General features: G+C 38.9%; 1 protein-coding gene across 1 annotated transcript; it reads left to right on the top strand.

The window, feature by feature from the left end:
* Positions 1 to 943: 943 nt before the first annotated feature.
* Positions 944 to 13,231, top strand: Smurf (SMAD specific E3 ubiquitin protein ligase). Its single transcript, XM_046634524.2, has 12 exons — positions 944 to 1,341; positions 2,561 to 2,599; positions 3,085 to 3,193; positions 3,275 to 3,408; positions 3,957 to 4,221; positions 4,537 to 4,958; positions 5,359 to 5,608; positions 5,721 to 5,902; positions 6,739 to 6,929; positions 7,343 to 7,740; positions 8,079 to 8,539; positions 8,758 to 13,231. The coding sequence occupies exons 1-12, from the start codon at positions 1,287 to 1,289 to the stop codon at positions 8,943 to 8,945; spliced, it is 2,694 nt and encodes an 897-aa protein (XP_046490480.1). The 5' UTR covers positions 944 to 1,286; the 3' UTR covers positions 8,946 to 13,231.
* Positions 13,232 to 23,431: the final 10,200 nt, after the last annotated feature.

Here is a 23,431-nt window from a genome sequence, read left to right as displayed (position 1 = left end):
AAGTATACACTACGGAAGGACAGAAATGTTAAATAAGATGGCTGGAATAGACTTCTTTTTTGAAAGGACGTCTTATGAATATAATTATCACACCAGTCACGTTCGCGGCTACGTAGTTTCATCTGTAATTTTTATTCAACCTTCGCGGCGTTGTTTTTCTTCGTGTAAATTATATACCTACGACCAGTATTATGATTCTGACCTTTACCCCATTCAAAGCTAAACTTGTTTGATTTTTCATACTAGACGTGTTTGTACTTTTAATTTTTATTTCCACTCTTGTTCTTCATTGTCTCGAATTCAAAACGTTTGAATATTTGGGTACCGATGTTGCGAGAGAAAAAAATCTTTTTTGATCGAGTCATGAGTCGAAACACGGGTTTATTTTCATCGTACGAAGAAAGTGTAGTACTGATTGGATTTACATTTAGTTTCAAAGTCACAGGTTCAAGAACCAGATAAGAGACGTTCTCAAACCACGTCGAAAGTTTAAAAAACAATCATCTATAGGAATTTACCAGTGATTCAAAGTTGGGTAAGAATTTCGCTCAAGCACTGAAATTTAAATGTTAATTTTTAACTGTTCCTAATTGCTCTGGGGAAACAAGCCTGAGAATTCTGCCAGAGTCCATGATCCGAGGACCTGGGAGTCGATTACTTATGTGATTTCACTTTCCACATTTTCCACGATCCAAGCATTCTGATTAATTGATTAAACTTTGCAAACCAATCAGAATACTTGGATGGTGAGAAATGTAAAAAGTGAAATTACATAAACGATCCCTGATGTTCCCATGTAACGCTTGAATCCTAAAATCATATATTCTTTTCCGTCGGAGCCTTCGGCGGATACAACGGAAACCCATCGGTGATTGCCTACCGCAAAGGGGAAGCACCTTCCAAAAGGTTTGAAAATCTCTCTTTGCGCAGGCGCGTATCTTCGAGGCACGGAGTAGTAACCGAGAGTCGAAACTCGACGGGTTGATTAATCGCCTCTCGAATCTCGCAAGTAGTTAATATAGTTACTGCGATAACCAGTGATGGCCGCACGCAGTGTCCGTAGTCCGTATCGTTAAAAATCGTGAATCGTGAATCGCGAATCTAGTTGAGACTGGTGCTGTTCGCCTGGTATGGTGCAAACAGCGATGGCATGGGTAATTAGGAAGCGGCTAGAAGCGTTCCTATTCACCCCGACAATCAATTGAGGCTATGGCCAGAGTGGAGTTGGTGTGTTAGAGTCGTGACGCGTGTCGGTGCGTAAATGTCCGTTGTCCGAGAAGTCAGTTATGTCGAATCCCGGCGGTAGCAGGAGGAACGGGGCCGTTAAGATCCGCCTCACAAGTAAGTCGTCGTCGTTCGTCTCGACCCACCCGACTGAAAATAACCGCAGACAGGCCCGTACCAGTTTTCCTTCGTTCTCTGATTTCACCCCCCTCGAGATGGAAGATGAAAAGACAAAAAAAAACCCTACTCCTTCTCCCCTCCCCCCACCCCTCTCGTTTTCCCTTCATTTCGCTCCCGCTAATCAACAAAAATAGTAAATACTCTCAACTAGGTAGCGACTTCAACCGTCGCTGACTCCCTGTTTTTGTTATGCATTATTCAACATGGCATCGGCGGTGTTCGGGCCGGCGATTTTCTTTCGTCTCTGTCCTAAAATCGTCTCCGTCATTTCGAACATTTCGACACGCTCGTTTAACGTCCGACTCGTATTGTTCGACTTAGACGGCGAGCGAATTTTTCGCGCCGACTTGAGACTTCTGTACATCAAACCTCTCGACGCTGTAGACTTGTGTTACGTCACTTTATTGGCAGAACCTCGTTATTGTCAACTAGCGACTTTCACCTTCTGTTGACAGTGATACGAAGCGAAAAATCTTTACTAGGGTGCACTTTGCAACGTTGAGGCATTTTCGAGGATTGTCGGGAAATCGGTTATCTTATGTAAAGCAAAATTTACTCATGTTTTGAAAACTCGGCTCCTTTATCGTCATTGTTTTCCGACGTTGACGTTATTAACTTCAATCCAGTAAATCCCAATTTACCCTTAAATTGATATTGATTTTCACTTAAGGTAGTAATAAACAATTTTAAATGATATCATCAACGTTAATTTTGTATTCTTAAAATAATAAAGGAACAGATATCAATGATGAATCTAAATTGAGTATCAAACATTCTTGAGGATTGTCAAATGAAAATTTTTCAGAAAGATTGTAAAAAGTATTTTCGAATTGCATTTTGAATACTTTAGATATTCATAGTTCTACAGGGAATTATTTTCAAATACCTTAGAAAAACGCTTTTTGTTCCTAGACTATTTTTAACCAAGGATGAGACAATCGCTTAGCCCACAGTCGATAACAACAAGGTTCCGAATAGTATTCATTTCTTTCCCTTGTCCTTTCGCTCTGCTTACCATAATTACACCATTAAATTGCCCTTTGATTCCTAAAATCTTGTCCCAAATCCTGTCAAAGTATTTTCGTTAACATTGCATCCAGTCATTTGTTTATTTTCCTGTTTATTTATACCGTTTGTTTTCTTTCCACATTTATAGTACTCTGCGCCCGTAACCTCGCCAGAAAGGATCTTTTCCGTGAGTAAACATTAGCTGTAAAGAGTGCTAGTCGTTTAGTCATGTAATAGTTGATTAAACTCACCTAGCCAAGGCGTTCTAGAAAATCTAGAATACAGAAATCCTGATTGCAATCTCAACTCACTAGATAACCAGTTTCTACAGTCATGTCGTTCGCGGTACTTGTCGATTCAGTCACCCATATTATCTGCATGATTTCGCCTACATCAGTTAAACTCATTGAACCATATCAATTGAATCTGCCGAACGAGGACAAAAGTGCAGCTTGACCCTCTTTGCCACTGCTCTATTATTCACCATTAATAAATTTGATACTGAAACCAATCAACGCAACACCTACGTGGCGTTTGTGGTTTTTGCGCAAAACTGCACACCGTCTTGGTGCTTGGCCAGCTCATGTCTAGGGTACCGCGAACGAACATGTCGCAAGCATGGTCTTCCTTTAATTGTTGCATTCTTTATTTATTTTTTTTGACAAATTCAAGGTCTTCCTGACCCATTCGCCAAGATAACGGTTGACGGTTCAGGCCAATGCCATAGCACGGACACTTGCAAGGCAACGCTTGACCCCAAATGGAACCAGCACTACGACTTGTAAGAATTGTTATTTTTCGGATGTAATTTACGCCTTACTCATACCTGGTTTTAATCGTATTCTGATTATTGTTTGTTCAGATATATTGGAAAGGATGACGGTATTACTATATCAGTATGGAATCACAGAAAAATACACAAGAAACAAGGAAGTGGATTTTTGGGATGCGTTAACATACTTTCTTCCACCATACAGAGGCTTAAAGATACCGGATGTGAGTTTTATTAAGGGTTGTTCATAACTCGATTGATTCAATTTGTTTAATTCAAACGACGTTTTATCAGAAGCCTATAAATAAGCACGATGATTCACGCCTCATCTTGATTGCGTCTTCTGACTTTCCGGACAGCTATCGTTTTGGTCAATGACTTATCATATTGTACAAGTCATTTGTGGTTTTAGTTCCCACTTAACATAGAATATCTCGAACTAAGCTCAACGTTAATGTTGAATGAACTCAAAACCACACGTTGATGTCATTTCTGAGATTGTGAAAAGCAATTCTTGATAAGATTTTCCCTAAATGTCCCAGTGAGTAGTCCGAGTGAGCTACTTATTGTTGAATTCCAGAAGCCTTTGAAATTCAAATTCTGTCACAATTTCTGATTTTTACATTGGTTGGATTCTGAATGGTATTAATGAAATGTTTTATAATTTAGAGGATCAGAATTTCTTTTGTAATACAAAAAAAAACTCTACTATCAATCTCTGCTGACTTGATATCTACCACTGATTAACAGCGACTGCCTTATTCTTCGACAGATCAACGCTTGGATCTCTGCAAAGCGCACTCGGAAGACACGGATGTAGTAAAAGGTCAAATAGTAGTATCGCTATTGTCGAGGGACGGGCATAACGGAGCGGTGAGCAACACCGTTGGCCACAACGCGGTTGTCGATGTTCTCGGAGACCTAAGTTGTCCAACGGATCTTCCTGATGGCTGGGAGGAAAGGCGTGCTCAAAATGGAAGACTCTATTATGTCAATCATTTCAATAGAAGCACTCAGTGGGTGCGGCCAAATTCTCGGTAAGTAGCCTTGCCTCTAGTCACCTCGCAATTGTTTCTTCCTCCACTCGTTTCCCTTTTGCAACCAATTTTTCTCAGAGGTTATTACTGTATTGTTTTGGAAATAAGCCGGAAGTTTTCTTTCGTTCATAGTACCTGCCAAAATCGTCTTCGTCTTATATGCGGATCGGTAAATAAGAAAAACACCCTGAAATATTGTCTCAGAATTAGGGATCATCCTACAGTATATGCGGGGTCGGCTTAATCTCGGAACAATATCGTATTTTTCAGGCACCAACTTCTCACCCAGCATTTACTTTCATACCCTTGTTTTAGACCAGCGAACGTCATAATCCCCACAACACCAGAGCCGCCACCACCTCTGGGAACGGAACCGACATCGCCAAGTGGAAGTGGAAGTCCCCAGAACATGAGGAGCCAGAGTCCGAGCTCGAGGACATCGGACTGGAATGGAGAAGGATCCCAGAACAGGACACCGGTGAGAGAGAATTCGGTGCAAAACACGCCTACGCAGGGTCAGAACAATAATCACAATCACAATCTGCGGAACACGACGGCGACTAATTCAACCCGGGAAAGGAGACCGCAAAGAACCAGCGAGGAGCAGAATGGCAATCGATTAGCCAATGGAAGTCAGGCCCGGAGACAGAATAGAACGAACAGAAATCGCAACAGCATTATGCCAAATGGTGAAAGGAGGAATGACAATCAACCCTCCGATCTGCCCCGAGGATATGGTAAGAGTCAGAGAATCATTGGCGCAATTTTATGAAAGAAAAACAACTAAGTTTTCTCCATTTTCTTAATAAGAGAAAAAACCTGAGAACTTTTATCGATTCCACCATAATTTTTCTTGCGAATGATGAGATGAAAATTATTTTCAAAGATCAAATGATATTCTTCTATTTTGTATTTATGTAGTAAAGGCAAAAAAAAAAAAAAATGGAAATTCTTTTTAGGATACCAGGAAAGTACTTATTTTTATTCAATCCTGATTCCTTTATTTTGGTTTATAATGTTGACGATTTCATCGAAATTCACAAAAACTGTTTGGCGTGATTCTGGACAACGTTGTCGCTATGTTGAACACTTGCACTAAGCGATTTTGCGAAACTAAAGGCTGTAATCTTTATTCAGAATTGAGGAAAACGCAGCAAGGACAGGTTTACTTCTACCATGTACCGACGGGCGCCTCGACGTGGCATGATCCAAGGATACCACGGGATTTGCCAGCTAACGAGTTGGCAAATGAGCTCGGGCCGCTTCCCAGCGGATGGGAAATGCGCCAGACGCAAACAGGACGAGTTTACTTCGTCGATCATAACAACAGGACAACCCAATTCACGGATCCTCGGTTGTCCGGACAGATAATAAGCAACTTGTTAAAGTAAGTTGAACCAGCTTAACGATTGTAACTTTTTCTTGTCTTGGATATGTATCTTCTCCGTCATTTATATATTTATACGTTTACTCAACCACGTACTCTTGTCTTCTTTTAGGCGGCAAAGTCCGCAAAATGGGACGTCTAATCAGGCAGCGAATTCATCGAGTAATTCTAACTTGGCTAGAGTAGAGCCGGCAGCTGGAGGTGAAGCTCCTCCTACACTAGCAGTTGTATCTACTCCGACGAATCCCGTTAGGCCCAGAACAGAGGGAACGAGTAACAACAATTCTCCTACCTGTGAGTATAATCATATGAAAAGAGTGAACATGCCGTGTAAAGAAGCAAAAAATGATTTGAAAAAATCATGAAACGATAGAAAACTTACTTCAACTTGAATGAATAGATTGCGGAATTAATTTTGTCACACGTTTGATTTCCCTACTTAATATCCGTGTGCAAAGTGCGTTTTGCAATTAGCAATGTATTTTCCGAAGTTGACGTCAAACGTAGACTAGAAAAAAGAAAGAAAATCTAACAAAATAAAATAAACACTGGTAGACACCCTGGATTACCCCCTTAGTCAAGATTTCTGACTTTTTTCCCGTACGAGTTGCTTTCTTTCTCTCCTTCTCCCTCCCTCGCTATAAACGCAGTATTATGAATATGAATAACGCGTCGTTTGTCGCGGTATTGCGTACAATTATTATTGCGCAATGGTATATCCAGCTTGCAGAAGAGATAATTTCATACTTAACCGCCGCAATTTTTTCACCCGGTAAAATCTCAACCGAAAAGAAAAAAGAAATTAGCCAGTGCTGACTATTAATTGAAAAGGTGCGAAACCAAGAAACGGGATTATTCACGTCTGTTCATTGAGCCACTGACTATTGGCTAGTTCTTATCTTATCAGACGAATGTATCAGCGTATTACTTTGTTTACGTCTGATATATTGTGCTCAGTTGCAATTCTATGTGAGCTGTGCAGTCTGACCATGCCGTTTAATTTCATTCGCGTTTTCTTCGTCGGTTCTGTAAATGGTGCGTTTTTTTTCGCCGACAGGTATTTGATGCAGATTTTGCGATTTCCGTCGGGATTCGGTTCACGTGATGAAAACAAATTTTGTGTGTTTCAGCTGAAAGTACCCCATCGCAAAATGGACAGACAGTTTCCGACCTCCCCAAGGAACTCATGGAAAGCGAGCTGCTTCCTAAGTACAAACGAGATCTGGTAGCTAAACTCAAGTGCCTCAGAGCTGAACTCAATGCGCTGCAACCACAAAGTGGTCATTGCAGATTGGAAGTATCCAGAAACGAGATATTTGAGGTAAATGATTCGCCATTTTCTTGTTCATTATCTCAGTGGCAATTCATTACCTTGTTTAACTTGCCGTTTTTATGAAGGCGTAAGTTGACGCGACTGTAAAACAACTATGTAAAATGTTTCCAGATAAGTTTAATACGATTGTGTTTACTACGATTATTTCAATTGCCAAACGAGTTACAAATATTGATAAAAAAATTGTCAAAGAAAAATTAAAGCGAACTTTCCGTTCTAGAAAAATTTGTTAACTTTTCGGTATTCTCAAATCTCGGCAAATTTCGCTATTCTTAGCAAAAATGAAAAAACTGTTGGCAATAATTTTCACTGGTATATCCTAAAATCAGTAGTTCTTCAACTTTCACTCTATTGTTTTTATTTCGCACGTCAATTGATTGCTACTTCCATTCGTTGCGCAGGAATCGTACAGACTGATAATGAAGATGCGACCCAAGGACATGCGCAAGCGTTTGATGGTGAAGTTCCGGGGCGAAGAGGGACTCGACTACGGCGGAGTTGCGAGGGAATGGCTTTACCTGCTTTCACACGAGATGCTGAATCCTCAGTATGGGCTCTTCCAGTATTCCAGAGACGACAATTACACCCTACAGATAAACCCCGACTCGGGCATAAATCCGGAGCACCTTTCCTACTTCCATTTCGCTGGTAGGATAATCGGTATTGCTGTTTTCCACGGGCATCACGTCGATGGTGGATTTACGACGCCGTTTTACAAAATGCTTCTCAACAAGGCGATCACTCTCAGCGACATTGAGGGCGTAGATCCAGAGCTGCACAGAAGCTTGACTTGGATGCTGTAAGTTGACGACTATTAGTTGCTTTCCTGTTAATTTTAATACGTGGTGAAAACCTTGAATATCGCCGATATTTGGGGGAATTTCACTTGTTGGGGTCAAAGTTCAGGGATTTTTTTCATTTTAATGCCGTTCATTGATGTCCCTGATATTGGTTTGATCCGCTTTTCGTCGATTTCACCTCGCGCTAATATTTAGTCAGCATTATTCACGCCTTCGAATGACCAAATGTTGAAGAGATTTCGATTTCTTCGCAAATCACCGCGTTAAACAATCGAATATACAGAAACTTGTGCAATCTTTATTAAACTAATTTTTTTCCCTTTTGTTTCATCCATAGAGAGAACAGCATCGATGGTGTATTGGATGCAACGTTTTCCGTGGAGCACAGTAGTTTCGGAGTGTTGAAAAATCACGAATTGAAACCCGGTGGCAAAGATATTGTAGTAACGGAGGAAAATAAACGTGAATATGTCAGACTCTACGTCAATTATCGTTTTATGCGGGGTATAGAGCAGCAGTTCCTGGCGTTGCAAAAAGGTTTTCACGAATTGATACCGCCTCAGTTATTGAGGCCGTTTGACGAACGGGAACTCGAACTTGTCATTGGCGGTCTGGGATCCATCGATATCAACGATTGGAAAATGCACACGAGACTGAAACACTGCACACCCGATACTCCAATCGTGCGATGGTTCTGGCAAATTGTCGAATCGTACGGCGAAGAAATGAGGGCTAGACTTTTACAATTTGTTACCGGAAGCTCAAGGGTACCTTTGCAGGGATTCAAAGCGCTACAAGGTGAGTTATTTTATCACTTCTTACATTTCAAGGTGTGATCGCTGATCTCCTTACAGTATTTAAACGAAAACTGTGTTGGATCTGTTTAATTTTGTTGATTATCACACGATAGTATAGATTAACTGTAAACTCGATCAAAAACCACCGCGGATCGAACTACGTTGCAGACTGTTAAGTCTTCATCTTAATCGAAAGATGTCTTCTTCTTTCGGTTTAAGGTTCGACTGGAGCGGCGGGTCCCCGTCTTTTCACGATTCACGCTGTGGACGCACCTAGTGAAAATTTGCCAAAGGCTCACACGTGCTTCAACAGGATAGACATACCGCAGAATTATCAAAGCTATCAAAAAATGTTAGATAAACTGACGCAGGCTGTCGAAGAAACTTGTGGTTTCGCTGTTGAGTGACCGTAGAGTATGAAAGAGGATAGAAAAAAAGAGAAAATGGAAGGGGTCGGTGAAAGGTAGGCGTTTTTTAGGTACACAATAATTTATTATAAGATTTCTTGTCGGAATTTGGCAAAAAAGAAAATGAAGAGAAAGTAAAAAATAGGAAAAATACGGAACAAATAAGAAAAACGAAAGAAAGAATGAGAAAAAAAACAATGAAATACCGTTTCGCACCTTGTGCGCTGCTTATTGCACTAGCACATTCATCCCGTCGTTTTTTTTTTAAATCTTTTTTCTGTCATCTCACGTAAAAAATATGAAAGACCAATCGCGTAACTGGTTTACAAATATTCCTTTCCACCCGCGCCTCATTTTCAATGCAGATGTATTTGTACTTGTATTATATACCACGTGGCAATTTATCTGCCGTGGAAAGCTGATGAATAGTTAGGTAGTTATATAAATATATACAATATAGACAGATAGACAGTTAAATAGATACATAAATAGATATTTGTAAAATGAATTGAGTTTTAGAAGAAAAGCACAACAATGAATTTAGTGTAGTATATTTTTTTATTACTGTTCAGCACTAGTGTACGCGTTTATTTTTTTTTTATACAGCTTGATTTTTTCGTCCCACTAATGTTTAAAAATTAAATCGTTAGCAATGAAATAAATTAACGGGAATTGATTAGATACCTATATGGTATTGTTAGACTGATTTTGTCGTATATTTCTGTTTTTTTACGATAAAATTTCCATCATTCTTGTTTTTTTCATTTTCGCTGATACTTGAGGAGCAATAATAATGACAAGGATAATAAGAGTAATAACGATAATAATGATACAGCGAACGGTTGATGTAAAGCTTGTGTATATTATTGTAATAATAATGTGAAAAATAGGTCGAAAGAAATAATATTGACTTGATCGCGAAACACGAAATTTTTGTTCTTAGCTTCTACGTGTTATTGTAATATGTCATATATCTCCTCTGGTTTTGTCTCTTCTCGTGTTATGGAGAATCGTTAAGAAAAACAAATGCTTGAAACATTTTCCCTTTGTTTTCTTTTCTTGCTTTTTATATATTATTGTTTCTCGACATATGAGTCACAGCACAGATACAATTTATTCGCAGTCTATGGGTGACTATAAAAATTTATACGTACTTTGAAAATATAATTTTTAGAATAGTCGGAACAAATTGGAAAAAAAAAGAAATAGATACGAAGGGAAGGGAGAATTATAAGTGAATAATGGACAAAATGTGGATAAAGATGGATTAATAAGATATCAAGCAATGCATTTCAGTAGTAATTAGTAAAAATAATAATTAGTAATAGTAATAGTAACGATAATAATAGGAATTTAAGGGGGGTTTTCTCTGCGTTTGAAAACCTTGATTGCCTTAATAAAAGTACTTTAGTGCTCGTTTTGAAATTTTTATGCAACTAAGAACACAAAGAAAAGATAATCCAAGATATAAAATGACAAGCAAAATAACCAAGAGCTAAATATTTGATGTAACTTATATTTATTATTGTTTTTTTTTTTTTTCTTATTTTTGCGTTTGCCATGACGATTTTTCTGTTTTGCATTTTTTTATTTTTTCAAATGTTGGTTCACGAGGTTTCCTTTAAAGGATGATAATTTCTCGCTCTCTCGCAATTTCGTATGGAAAATGTAATGCGACTCATTTATTCAGAGCGAAAATATGTGTACTAGAAATAAAAAATCGAAATACAATGAAAAAGGAAACCTAGGTTGGAAGTGAAAATAATTCGCATCAATGAAATAATCAGGCACATACTTGTTATAATGTTGTTCTTATAATTGCAAAAAAAAGTTTGAATAATTTTTAGGTATTTTCTTCGTCTTACGTTTGTATTGTTTTTTCTTTTTCTGTATATCCATGTTCAATTCGGTTTAGCGATGACAAATGGAACGACGCGATGACGATATAATTATTTGTTGATTGCGAAAAAAAGTTTTGTTTACCCCTACGTTAATATTATTCTTATTATAACTGTTATTATCAATGTAAATAAAATCGAAACGTGTGTTTTTCTTCTTCGTATTATTTATCAAAATACGTGAATAATGGTGATAATTTTGATGAATCGGAAAATTCTTTTTTTCCTTACTGTTATTCGCATTAGTCTTCTTCTTCTTATTATTGTGATACTGTAATTGTTGACAATAAAACAGGCCCGAATGGAATCGCGATAATATGATTGAAGTAAAAGGAAGTGGATGAAAAGAAATATTTAATTGAACGGTGTTGTTGGGAAGAGATTTTTTTATTTGACCTATAACAAATTCTGTATTTTATTGAAGTCGCAATATAGCGACATTTTCGCTTCTTATTTATGTATTGATTTACTCGGTTTTTTTTTTCATTCTTTCTTTCATCTCTTTTTCAATACCCCGTCATACGCCTACGTGTATATCAATAATTGCGAGGAACGTAAACTTTTTTTTAATCTCTTCAAATCTTTTCCGCATACACGTATTTCTAGAGTCAAAGTCATGTACATCTGTACGTAAAAATTCTTTGAAGATAATCTCTAGTCGTTGAAGGAAGAGAAAAACTTATAAAAAATATGAAAAAAAAGGAGAAGAAAATATAGCAGAGGTACGAAAATTTCGTTGAATAAATTTTTTATTGAATAACAATAAAAGAAGAAACAAATGATAAATCGTTCACACAGAGTTGCCTTTGGAAAATGTGCATTATACCACAGCAATATTCTTAACTAAAATAATTATTATCATTAATTTTGATATTACTTGAAAATGTAATTAAAAAATAAAAACAATTGTATATCGATTAAACTTAATACTACAAACAGATGGAAGAGAGAGAGAGAGAGAGAGAGAGAGAGAGAGAGAGAGAGAGAGAGAGAGAGAGCAGCGAGAGCATGCTGGACGATTTTTGAAGTTTCTTTACTCATTATATTATTATTATTATTATTATTATTATTATTATTATTATTATTATTATTAATATTATTATTGTTATTATTGGGTATTACAAATATATTGTTAACAGGTATCTGATAATCATGTATGCTTTCTCGCGAAATAGTCAACTCATATATATATTTATTTTATATATATATATGTAATAAAATACACACATACACACACGAATTATATAAATGCCTATATCATTGCAATGCACCCATTATATTATCGCTATTGCTGCTACTACTACTGCTACATTATTATCATAGTAATAATTATATTTATTCATATATGTATATTTATATATAAATTTATACATACATGTATTGAAGAAAGATGAAAAAAAAACAAAAACAAAAAATTGTAATTAATTTAATATTTCTTAGTTTTTGATACGCATATACAGATACATAAAATGAATGTGTAATTAATTGCTCGATTAATTCGTGGTGACTAATTATGTAGACAATAGTACACGAACACACACACACACACAGCGCATACATCTTGAATATTGGAAATCAATGTATGTTTTTCAATATTTATTTATTATGACCATTATTATTATCGTTATTATTATCACTATTATCTGAACGATTTGATTTTGGATATTCTTGAGAGGTAAACCATTTAAAGTGAAAACGAAAAATACATGATGTCGTTTACTTACGAAGAATAAGATTATCATGCAATTGTTTTTTCGTTTTTTCTTTAATACGAAAATGTAATTAGTGCCTTGCTAACAATTTCTAATATACATATATTATATATAATAATGAATTTTACACATTGTGCATATATTACACTTACATATTAAACATTATAAATATTGATGAATATTATATGCATACGGCTCTGAGCGAATGAATTAATAATTGATTAGTAAATATTGATGATAATTATTGCAAATTATGCCGATGTTCAAAACAACGTTTATTATTATTATTATTACTGTCATCATCATCATCGTCATCATCATAACTATTATTATTATTATCATTATTCCTGATATTATTTTATAGTTGTAAATAGAAAAATCGTTGTGAAATTTTTTTTTCGTTGTTTTCAATTTTCTTGTTTGAACTTTTGTTTCTCTCGTGATTTTCAATTTTCTTTTTCTCTCTCTTCCTCCCTCTTTTTCTCCCTTTCTTTCCTCTATTACATTGAAGGTTTCTCACGTTAAATAAATGTTTTGTTCACATTTTTATAAAACTATAATAATTTAATTTGTACAATATTCTTTCCTTCATACTTCCATTTTTTGTTATCGTTATTTTTGAATTAATACCCTTATACAAAATAATAATTTCTGAGAATAAAAAGATGAATTGAGACTCTGGTTTTGTGTTGTTCTTGCATAAATATTATTTTTAAATTAATACTCTTCGAAAGAGAACATTATAAAATTATACGAGGTGGTCTGTCTCGCAATTAGAACGAAAATTGAACGATAAGATTGTGAATTATACCATATCATGCACCAATAATTTAAAAACGACAAGAAACAAAATCAAATAACGAAAACTAGAAATGTTTCGCATCAAGGATCGTTGGTGGTGCAATAAAATGCTTATATCTTTGGATACCATTTCATAGTGTAAGCCTATGTATATGTACATAGATGTTGGAAAAATGCCTTGCGAATAATTGTAAGAATCGTAGTTTCTTATTTTTATTCTTGGCATTCTACTATACTGCTAAGCTTTCTCGTATATCGTATATTACTGAATACATAATTTGCCCTTACCTATATTATACACGTGAAAATGAATGCAGCAAAATGAATCAGTGATTTCATAGAAATGATGATTGTATAGATAATGATGTCTGTGAAATAGTGAAGTGGTAGTGAAGAGATTTAATTACAAAAAAATCAGAAATTACGATTAAATGATACCATGTTCGTCGACTGAGAGACTCGAAGATTTAATTGAGAACCTGCGGAAATCATGAAGAAAGATCAATGGCATTTCCTGTAACACTTCGTGGAGGAAATCTTGATCTCTTCTGCTTCTCACGTATGGTACAGATCTATTGGAGTCCTGAAATTATTTTAATTACTGATAGTCAGATGTATACATTTATTCATATGTATAGATTATGTACGCATAACAGACGAACGCAACTGAAATAAATGATTATAAATAATCGCACATATTTTTGAATTGTTCTGTTTCTGATTTATTTATTCCTTATTGTTTAATTCAAGTTCGTCCTTACCCCTTTCTAATTTGTATAACAGAAAAAGGAATAACAATGTATATTTTGACAAGATACCAAAAAATATATTGAGGTTGTACTAGTTCTCACTATTGTCGTTTCTTATCTTGAAATATTCTGCTTTGGCATGTTTCGTTTTTCCGATTGAAAATTCACGGATGATGGTGCAATTTTTGGCGCTGTAGAATATTAGCTATTGTAATGAAATTTTGTCGAGAAACTGCTCCTGGTATTGAATGAACATAGCCGAGGAGGTATTTCAAAACAGCAATTCATTGATTGGATAATTGCGGCAATAATGGTGCATAAAATTTTTATCATCCGACTGTTGCAGAACAGCAGCGTTATTAGCTGACTCCTTAACTGAAGAATATATCTAGTCAACGGCTGACCATCGAAGGGCCTAGCCGCTTGAGTCTGGAATCGGCAGGAGAGATAAAGAGTGTACTTCTTGTATGAAACGTGAAAACTAAAATCATTATACATCATATCATATCATCATACATCATACATCATACATCATACATCGTACATCATACATCGTACATCATACATCATCATACATAGTATCAAAGTTCGAAACCATAGTTTGGATGTCGGATGTTCAGAAAGTGACGTCACCAATTCAAAATCAGCTAGCAGAATTCCTCAGTCTGGAACGAACCGCGCAGTAGAGCGGACGGATAGGAGTCGCGCTCCGCAAATTTCGAGTACCGGGTTCTCAACCTCCCGCATCCCGCGCTTCGGGTCCGCTACGTATTTCGAGTACCGGGTTCTCAACCTCCCGGATCCCGCGCTTCGGGTCCGCTACGCGGTGAAACTCGACTTCCAGGACAAGCGCTCCGTGGTTCCTGGTTCACGTTTACAATCAATTATTTCAATTCGTTTTTCGCGCAAGCCCATATTCAGTAGCTGTCAGTCCGCTAATAAAATTTCTCGACTTCCAGGATAAGCGCTCTGTGGTTCCTGGTTCACGTTTACAATAAATTATTTCAATTCATTTTTCGCGCAACCCCAAATTCGGTAGCTGTCAGTCCGCTAATAAAATTTCTCGACTTCCAGGATAAGCGCTCTGTGGTTCCTGGTTCACGTTTACAATAAATTATTTCAATTCGATTTTCGCGCAACCCCAAATTTGGTAGCTGTCAGTCCGCTAATAAAATTTCTCGACTTCCAGGATGAGCGCTCCGTGGTTCCTGGTTCACGTTTACAATAAATTATTTCAATTCGTTTTTCGCGCAAGCTGAAATTCGGTAGCTGTCAGTCCGCTAATAAAATTTCTCGACTTCCAGGATAAGCGCTCCGTGGTTCCTGGTTCACGTTTACAATAAATTATTTCAATTCGTTTTTCGCGCAAGCTGAGATTCAGTAGCTGTCGGTGCGCTAATAAAATTTCTCGACTTCCAGGATAAGCGCTCCGTGGTTCCTGGTTCACGTTTACAATAAATTATTTCAATTCGTTTTTCGCGCAAGCCCGTATTCGGTAGCTGTCAGTCCGCTAATAAAATTTCTCGACTTCCAGGATAAGCGCTCCGTGGTTCCTGGTTCACGTTTACAATAAATTATTTCAATTCGTTTTTCGCGCAAGCTGAAATTCAGTAGCTGTCGGTGCGCTAATAAAATTTCTCGACTTCCAGGATAAGCGCTCCGTGGTTCCTGGTTCACGTTTACAATAAATTATTTCAATTCGTTTTTCGCGCAAGCTGAAATTCAGTAGCTGTCGGTGCGCTAATAAAATTTCTCGACTTCCAGGATGAGCGCTCCGTGGTTCCTGGTTCACGTTTACAATGAATTATTTCAATTCGTTTTTCGCGCAAGCTGAAATTCGGTAGCTGTCAGTCCGCTAATAAAATTTCTCGACTTCCAGGATAAGCGCTCCGTGGTTCCTGGTTCACGTTTACAATAAATTATTTCAATTCATTTTTCGCGCAACCCCAAATTCGGTAGCTGTCAGTCCGCTAATAAAATTTCTCGACTTCCAGGATAAGCGCTCCGTGGTTCCTGGTTCACGTTTACAATAAATTATTTCAATTCGTTTTTCGCGCAAGCTGAGATTCAGTAGCTGTCGGTGCGCTAATAAAATTTCTCGACTTCCAGGATAAGCGCTCCGTGGTTCCTGGTTCACGTTTACAATAAATTATTTCAATTCGTTTTTCGCGCAAGCTGAAATTCGGTAGCTGTCAGTCCGCTAATAAAATTTCTCGACTTCCAGGATAAGCGCTCCGTGGTTCCTGGTTCACGTTTACAATAAATTATTTCAATTCGTTTTTCGCGCAAGCTGAAATTCAGTAGCTGTCGGTGCGCTAATAAAATTTCTCGACTTCCAGGATAAGCGCTCCGTGGTTCCTGGTTCACGTTTACAATAAATTATTTTAATTCGTTTTTCGCGCAAGCTGAAATTCGGTAGCTGTCAGTCCGCTAATAAAATTTCTCGACTTCCAGGATAAGCGCTCCGTGGTTCCTGGTTCACGTTTACAATAAATTATTTCAATTCGTTTTTCGCGCAAGCTGAGATTCAGTAGCTGTCAGTCCGCTAATAAAATTTCTCGACTTCCAGGATGAGCGCTCCGTGGTTCCTGGTTCACGTTTACAATAAATTATTTCAATTCGTTTTTCGCGCAAGCTGAAATTCAGTAGCTGTCGGTGCGCTAATAAAATTTCTCGACTTCCAGGATAAGCGCTCCGTGGTTCCTGGTTCACGTTTACAATAAATTATTTCAATTCGTTTTTCGCGCAAGCTGAAATTCAGTAGCTGTCGGTGCGCTAATAAAATTTCTCGACTTCCAGGATAAGCGCTCCGTGGTTCCTGGTTCACGTTTACAATAAATTATTTCAATTCGTTTTTCGCGCAACCCCAAATTCGGTAGCTGTCAGTCCGCTAATAAAATTTCTCGACTTCCAGGATAAGCGCTCTGTGGTTCCTGGTTCACGTTTACAATAAATTATTTCAATTCGTTTTTCGCGCAACCCCAAATTCGGTAGCTGTCAGTACGCTAATAAAATTTCTATAACTTTACAATCTTCTCATAATCTTTCTGGTAGATAATATCGATAAAAAAATTATATCAAACCTTACACATTATTTTTGATTTGTTCTCATGCTGAAAATATTTATTAGTATTCGAGGTATAACTCGAGGTGGTTGGCGGTCGTCGGAGGTGGACGAGGAGGAGGACGAGGAGGACGAGGATTTGTGCTGGGTGAGTAAAACACTTTTATAATATTTGATGGCAATTGTAATTATATTTCATCTGAAATATTACAAACTTGTCACGTTTACAATAAATTATTTCAATTCATTTTTCGTGCAAGCACATATTCAGTAGCTATGAATAATCTTATACAATTTATTATATTATTAATCAATTAATTAATATTCTTATAATATTTGATGGCAATTGTAATTATATTTCATCTGAAATATTACAAACTTGTCACGTTTACAATAAATTATTTCAATTCATTTTTCGTGCAAGCACATATTCAGTAGCTATGAATAATCTTATACAATTTATTATATTATTAATCAATTAATTAATATTCTTATAATATTTGATGGCAATTGTAATTATATTTCATCTGAAATATTACAAACTTGTCACGTTTACAATAAATTATTTCAATTCATTTTTCGTGCAAGCACATATTCAGTAGCTATGAATAATCTTATACAATTTATTACATTAATCATTAATTGATTAATTACATTAATCCTTACACAATATTTTTGATATGTTCCTATACTAAAAATATTCATTACTATTCCAGGTATTACCCCAGGTGGTCGGAGCTGGACGAGGAGGAGGACCAGGTGGACGAGGAGGAGGACGAGGTGGACGAGGAGCAGGCGGGGTGGGTCGTGGGAGAGGACCTCTCCTCTCCTCAGAGGAGGGGAGGGGGAGGGGCAGGGAAGGGGGAGAGGTGGGCGGGGAGGGGGAAGGGATGGGGTGGGGGAGGGGCGGGGTGGGGGAGGGGGAGGGGAGGGGGGAGGGGAGGGAAGGGGGCGGGGAAGGGGGAGGGGGGAGGGGGAGGGGGAGGGGGAGGGGGGAGGGGGAGGGAGGGCGGGAGGGAGGGAGGGCGGGCGGGCGGGCGGGAGGGAGGGCGGGAGGGTGGGAGGGCGGGGGCGGCGTGTAGGGGGGCGGTACTGCTCTATTAAACTCTAACGGGCTCGCATCGACATCCGTCCTCCACTCTCGGCCGCCCGCCGCCCTCCCGCCCTCCCGCCCGCCCACCCACCCCGCCCCCCCTCCCCGCCCCCGCCCCCTCCCCCCCGCCCCCGCCCTCCTCCCCTCCCCCACCGGCCTCCCCCCCCCCCTCCCCTCCCCCTCCCCCTCCCCCTCCCCCTCCCCCTCCCCCTCCCCCCTCCCCCTCCCCCTCCCCCTCCCCCTCCCCCTCCCCCTCCCCCTCCCCTCCCCCTCCCCCTCCCCTCCCCCTCCCCCTCCCCCTCCCCCTCCCCCCTCCCCCTCCCCCCTCCCCCTTTCCCTCCCCCTCCCCCTCCCCCTCCCCGCCCCTTCCCTTCCCCCTCCCCGCCCACTTCTCCCCCCTCCCTTCCCTTCTCTTCCCCCTCCCCGCCCGCCTCTCCCCCTTCCCTGCCCCTCCCCCTCCCCTCCTCTGAGGAGAGGAGCGGTCCTCTCCCACGACCCACCCCGCCTGCTCCTCGTCCACCTCGTCCTCCTCCTCGTCCACCTGGTCCTCCTCCTCGTCCAGCTCCGACCACCTGGGGTAATACCTGGAATAGTAATGAATATTTTTAGTATAGGAACATATCAAAAATATTGTGTAAGGATTAATGTAATTAATCAATTAATGATTAATGTAATAAATTGTATAAGATTATTCATAGCTACTGAATATGTGCTTGCACGAAAAATGAATTGAAATAATTTATTGTAAACGTGACAAGTTTGTAATATTTCAGATGAAATATAATTACAATTGCCATCAAATATTATAAAAGTGTTTTACTCACCCAGCACAAATCCTCGTCCTCCTCGTCCTCCTCGTCCTCCTCCTCGTCCACCTCCGACGACCGCCAACCACCTCGAGTTATACCTCGAATACTAATAAATATTTTCAGCATGAGAACAAATCAAAAATAATGTGTAAGGTTTGATATAATTTTTTTATCGATATTATCTACCAGAAAGATTATGAGAAGATTGTAAAGTTATAGAAATTTTATTAGCGTACTGACAGCTACCGAATTTGGGGTTGCGCGAAAAACGAATTGAAATAATTTATTGTAAACGTGAACCAGGAACCACGGAGCGCTTATCCTGGAAGTCGAGAAATTTTATTAGCGCACCGACAGCTACTGAATTTCAGCTTGCGCGAAAAACGAATTGAAATAATTTATTGTAAACGTGAACCAGGAACCACGGAGCGCTTATCCTGGAAGTCGAGAAATTTTATTAGCGGACTGACAGCTACTGAATTTCAGCTTGCGCGAAAAACGAATTGAAATAATTTATTGTAAACGTGAACCAGGAACCACGGAGCGCTTATCCTGGAAGTCGAGAAATTTTATTAGCGCACCGACAGCTACTGAATTTCAGCTTGCGCGAAAAACGAATTGAAATAATTTATTGTAAACGTGAACCAGGAACCACGGAGCGCTTATCCTGGAAGTCGAGAAATTTTATTAGCGGACTGACAGCTACCGAATACGGGCTTGCGCGAAAAACGAATTGAAATAATTTATTGTAAACGTGAACCAGGAACCACGGAGCGCTTATCCTGGAAGTCGAGAAATTTTATTAGCGCACCGACAGCTACTGAATCTCAGCTTGCGCGAAAAACGAATTGAAATAATTTATTGTAAACGTGAACCAGGAACCACGGAGCGCTTATCCTGGAAGTCGAGAAATTTTATTAGCGGACTGACAGCTACCGAATTTCAGCTTGCGCGAAAAACGAATTGAAATAATTTATTGTAAACGTGAACCAGGAACCACGGAGCGCTCATCCTGGAAGTCGAGAAATTTTATTAGCGGACTGACAGCTACCGAATACGGGCTTGCGCGAAAAACGAATTGAAATAATTTATTGTAAACGTGAACCAGGAACCACGGAGCGCTTATCCTGGAAGTCGAGAAATTTTATTAGCGCACCGACAGCTACTGAATTTCAGCTTGCGCGAAAAACGAATTGAAATAATTTATTGTAAACGTGAACCAGGAACCACGGAGCGCTTATCCTGGAAGTCGAGAAATTTTATTAGCGGACTGACAGCTACCGAATTTGGGGTTGCGCGAAAAACGAATTGAAATAATTTATTGTAAACGTGAACCAGGAACCACGGAGCGCTCGTCCTGGAAGTCGAGAAATTTTATTAGCGGACTGACAGCTACTGAATTTCAGCTTGCGCGAAAAACGAATTGAAATAATTTATTGTAAACGTGAACCAGGAACCACGGAGCGCTTATCCTGGAAGTCGAGAAATTTTATTAGCGGACTGACAGCTACCGAATACGGGCTTGCGCGAAAAACGAATTGAAATAATTTATTGTAAACGTGAACCAGGAACCACGGAGCGCTTATCCTGGAAGTCGAGAAATTTTATTAGCGCACCGACAGCTACTGAATTTCAGCTTGCGCGAAAAAAGAATTGAAATAATTTATTGTAAACGTGAACCAGGAACCACGGAGCGCTTATCCTGGAAGTCGAGAAATTTTATTAGCGGACTGACAGCTACCGAATTTGGGGTTGCGCGAAAAACGAATTGAAATAATTCATTGTAAACGTGAACCAGGAACCACGGAGCGCTTATCCTGGAAGTCGAGAAATTTTATTAGCGGACTGACAGCTACCGAATTTGGGGTTGCGCGAAAAACGAATTGAAATAATTTATTGTAAACGTGAACCAGGAACCACGGAGCGCTCATCCTGGAAGTCGAGAAATTTTATTAGCGGACCGACAGCTACTGAATTTCAGCTTGCGCGAAAAACGAATTGAAATAATTTATTGTAAACGTGAACCAGGAACCACGGAGCGCTTATCCTGGAAGTCGAGAAATTTTATTAGCGGACTGACAGCTACCGAATTTGGGGTTGCGCGAAAAACGAATTGAAATAATTTATTGTAAACGTGAACCAGGAACCACGGAGCGCTTAACCTGGAAGTCGAGAAATTTTATTAGCGGACTGACAGCTACCGAATTTGGGGTTGCGCGAAAAACGAATTGAAATAATTTATTGTAAAGATGACAAGTTTGAAGAAGATTAGATGAAATGTAATTACAATTGCCATCGAATATTATAAAATTGTTAAACTCAGCGAGCACAAATCCTCGTCCCCCTCCTCCTGAATCACCTTGATTACCCGCAACCACCCTTAACCACCCCCAACGACCACCGCTAACCACCTCGAGTTATACCCCGAATACTAATAAATATTTTCAGCGTGAGAACAAATCAAAAATAATGTGTAAGGTTTGATATAATTTTCTTATCGATATAATCTACCAGAAAGATTATGAGAAGATTATAAAGTTATAGAAATTTTATTAGCGGACTGACAGCTACCAAATTTGGGGTTGCGCGAAAAACGAATTGAAATAATTGATTGTAAACGTGAACCAGGAACCACGGAGCGCTTGTCCTGGAAGTCGAGTTTCACCGCGTAGCGGACCCGAAGCGCGGGATCCGGGAGGTTGAGAACCCGGTACTCGAAATACGTAGCGGACCCGAAGCGCGGGATGCGGGAGGTTGAGAACCCGGTACTCGAAATTTGCGGAGCGCGACTCCTATCCGTCCGCTCTACTGCGCGGTTCGTTCCAGACTGAGGAATTCTGCTAGCTGATTTTGAATTGGTGACGTCACTTTCTGAACATCCGACATCCAAACTATGGATTCGAACTTTCATACTATGTATGATGATGTATGATGTATAACGTATGATGATATATGATGTATAATGATTGCAGATCTCACATTACATACAAGAAATACGAACTTCACTTTGCTGTCGATTCCAGACTTAAGCGGCCAGGCCCTTCGATAGTCAGATGTTTACTAAAGATATATTCTTCAGTTAACGGGTCAACTGATAAGGCTGCCGTTCTGCAATAGTTGGATGATAAAAAATTTTTCCCGTACTTCTTAAATGTGTGTTAAAATGTACTAGAAGTTTTAAGAAGCTTCGTTCTTTCTTTTTGTATCAGCTCTTCAGGTCTTCAAACCACTACGCTGTTTTCGCTGCGTTTTCTGAGTTCCTGAAGGTCCAATTAGTCAGGTGAGGGTAATTTAGATTGAATCTGAGACCGAAAATTTTCGGCTCCAAATTTGAAGAAAAAGTAAGGCTAACCCGACGATTGTACCTCCTCCTGATTGCAGTGTTCAATATCTTGCGCACGGGGCAACCCGCATACTTGTCCGCATTATTCTCGCTTCGTGCACCTGCAGCTTCCACCTCCACGTTGCGAAATCCAGGTGAACTTGTGCTGCCCCTTCCGCATTCTGAGGCTTTTCGTCACTCCCTGGCAGTCGGAGGCGCTCGACACTGGAACTCTCTACCTACCGAACTCAGGTCTGTCCAGAATTGGGCAGCAGAAATTACTTTCGTCATTTCATTACCCGTAAATTACAATTACTGTGAATAACTGTAATATTTAGTAACTAATTACAATTGCGGGAAATAATTATAAATTTTGATTTACCAATTACGGTTAGTATAAACAATTGTAATTTTATGATTATCAACTACAATTACTCGAAATAATTGTAATTTTTTTGTTGTCAATTAAAATTACTTGAAAAAATTGTAATTTTTTTGCTACTAATTGCAATTACTTGGAACAATTGTAATTTTTCTGTTATCCATTACAATTAATGGAAATGATTATGTTTTTTTTTCAAATTTCAATTGTTTTTCATAATTTATTTAAACAAATTACCTTTGGAAACGTAATGTCGAATTCTCAACATAATTTCAAATTCCGAAAACATCGGGAACTTCATGGAGCCCAACCCTTAATTTAGGATCAGTGCATCGAGTAATTCATATCAGCACTTGCCAAAATCGCCAAAATTTGGGCTACAAGGTCGGAAGGGTTAGCCCCATGTTGGTGTGCTGAGGGGTTCCAGTCAATGATTATAAATAATCAAAGGTGCCCCAACGTAACGACAAAAAATGAAAATTGAAAACTTCGAATGACTGACCTCTTGATAAGCTGGTCATTTGTAGGATCGTGTTGCTGTAGTCCTGTACAGGTTTGTGAGATTTCTTCAAATCGATGAGGCTTACTTATAATAAAGAAAATGGGATGGGTGTTGACTCAAAATAACTAGTCAAAAAATTATTCAAGTGGTAAAA

The sequence above is a fragment of the Neodiprion pinetum genome, chromosome 7, assembly GCF_021155775.2.
Source record: "Neodiprion pinetum isolate iyNeoPine1 chromosome 7, iyNeoPine1.2, whole genome shotgun sequence".
Lineage (NCBI taxonomy): Eukaryota > Metazoa > Arthropoda > Insecta > Hymenoptera > Diprionidae > Neodiprion > Neodiprion pinetum.
This window is presented reverse-complemented; position numbering and strand designations above follow the sequence as displayed.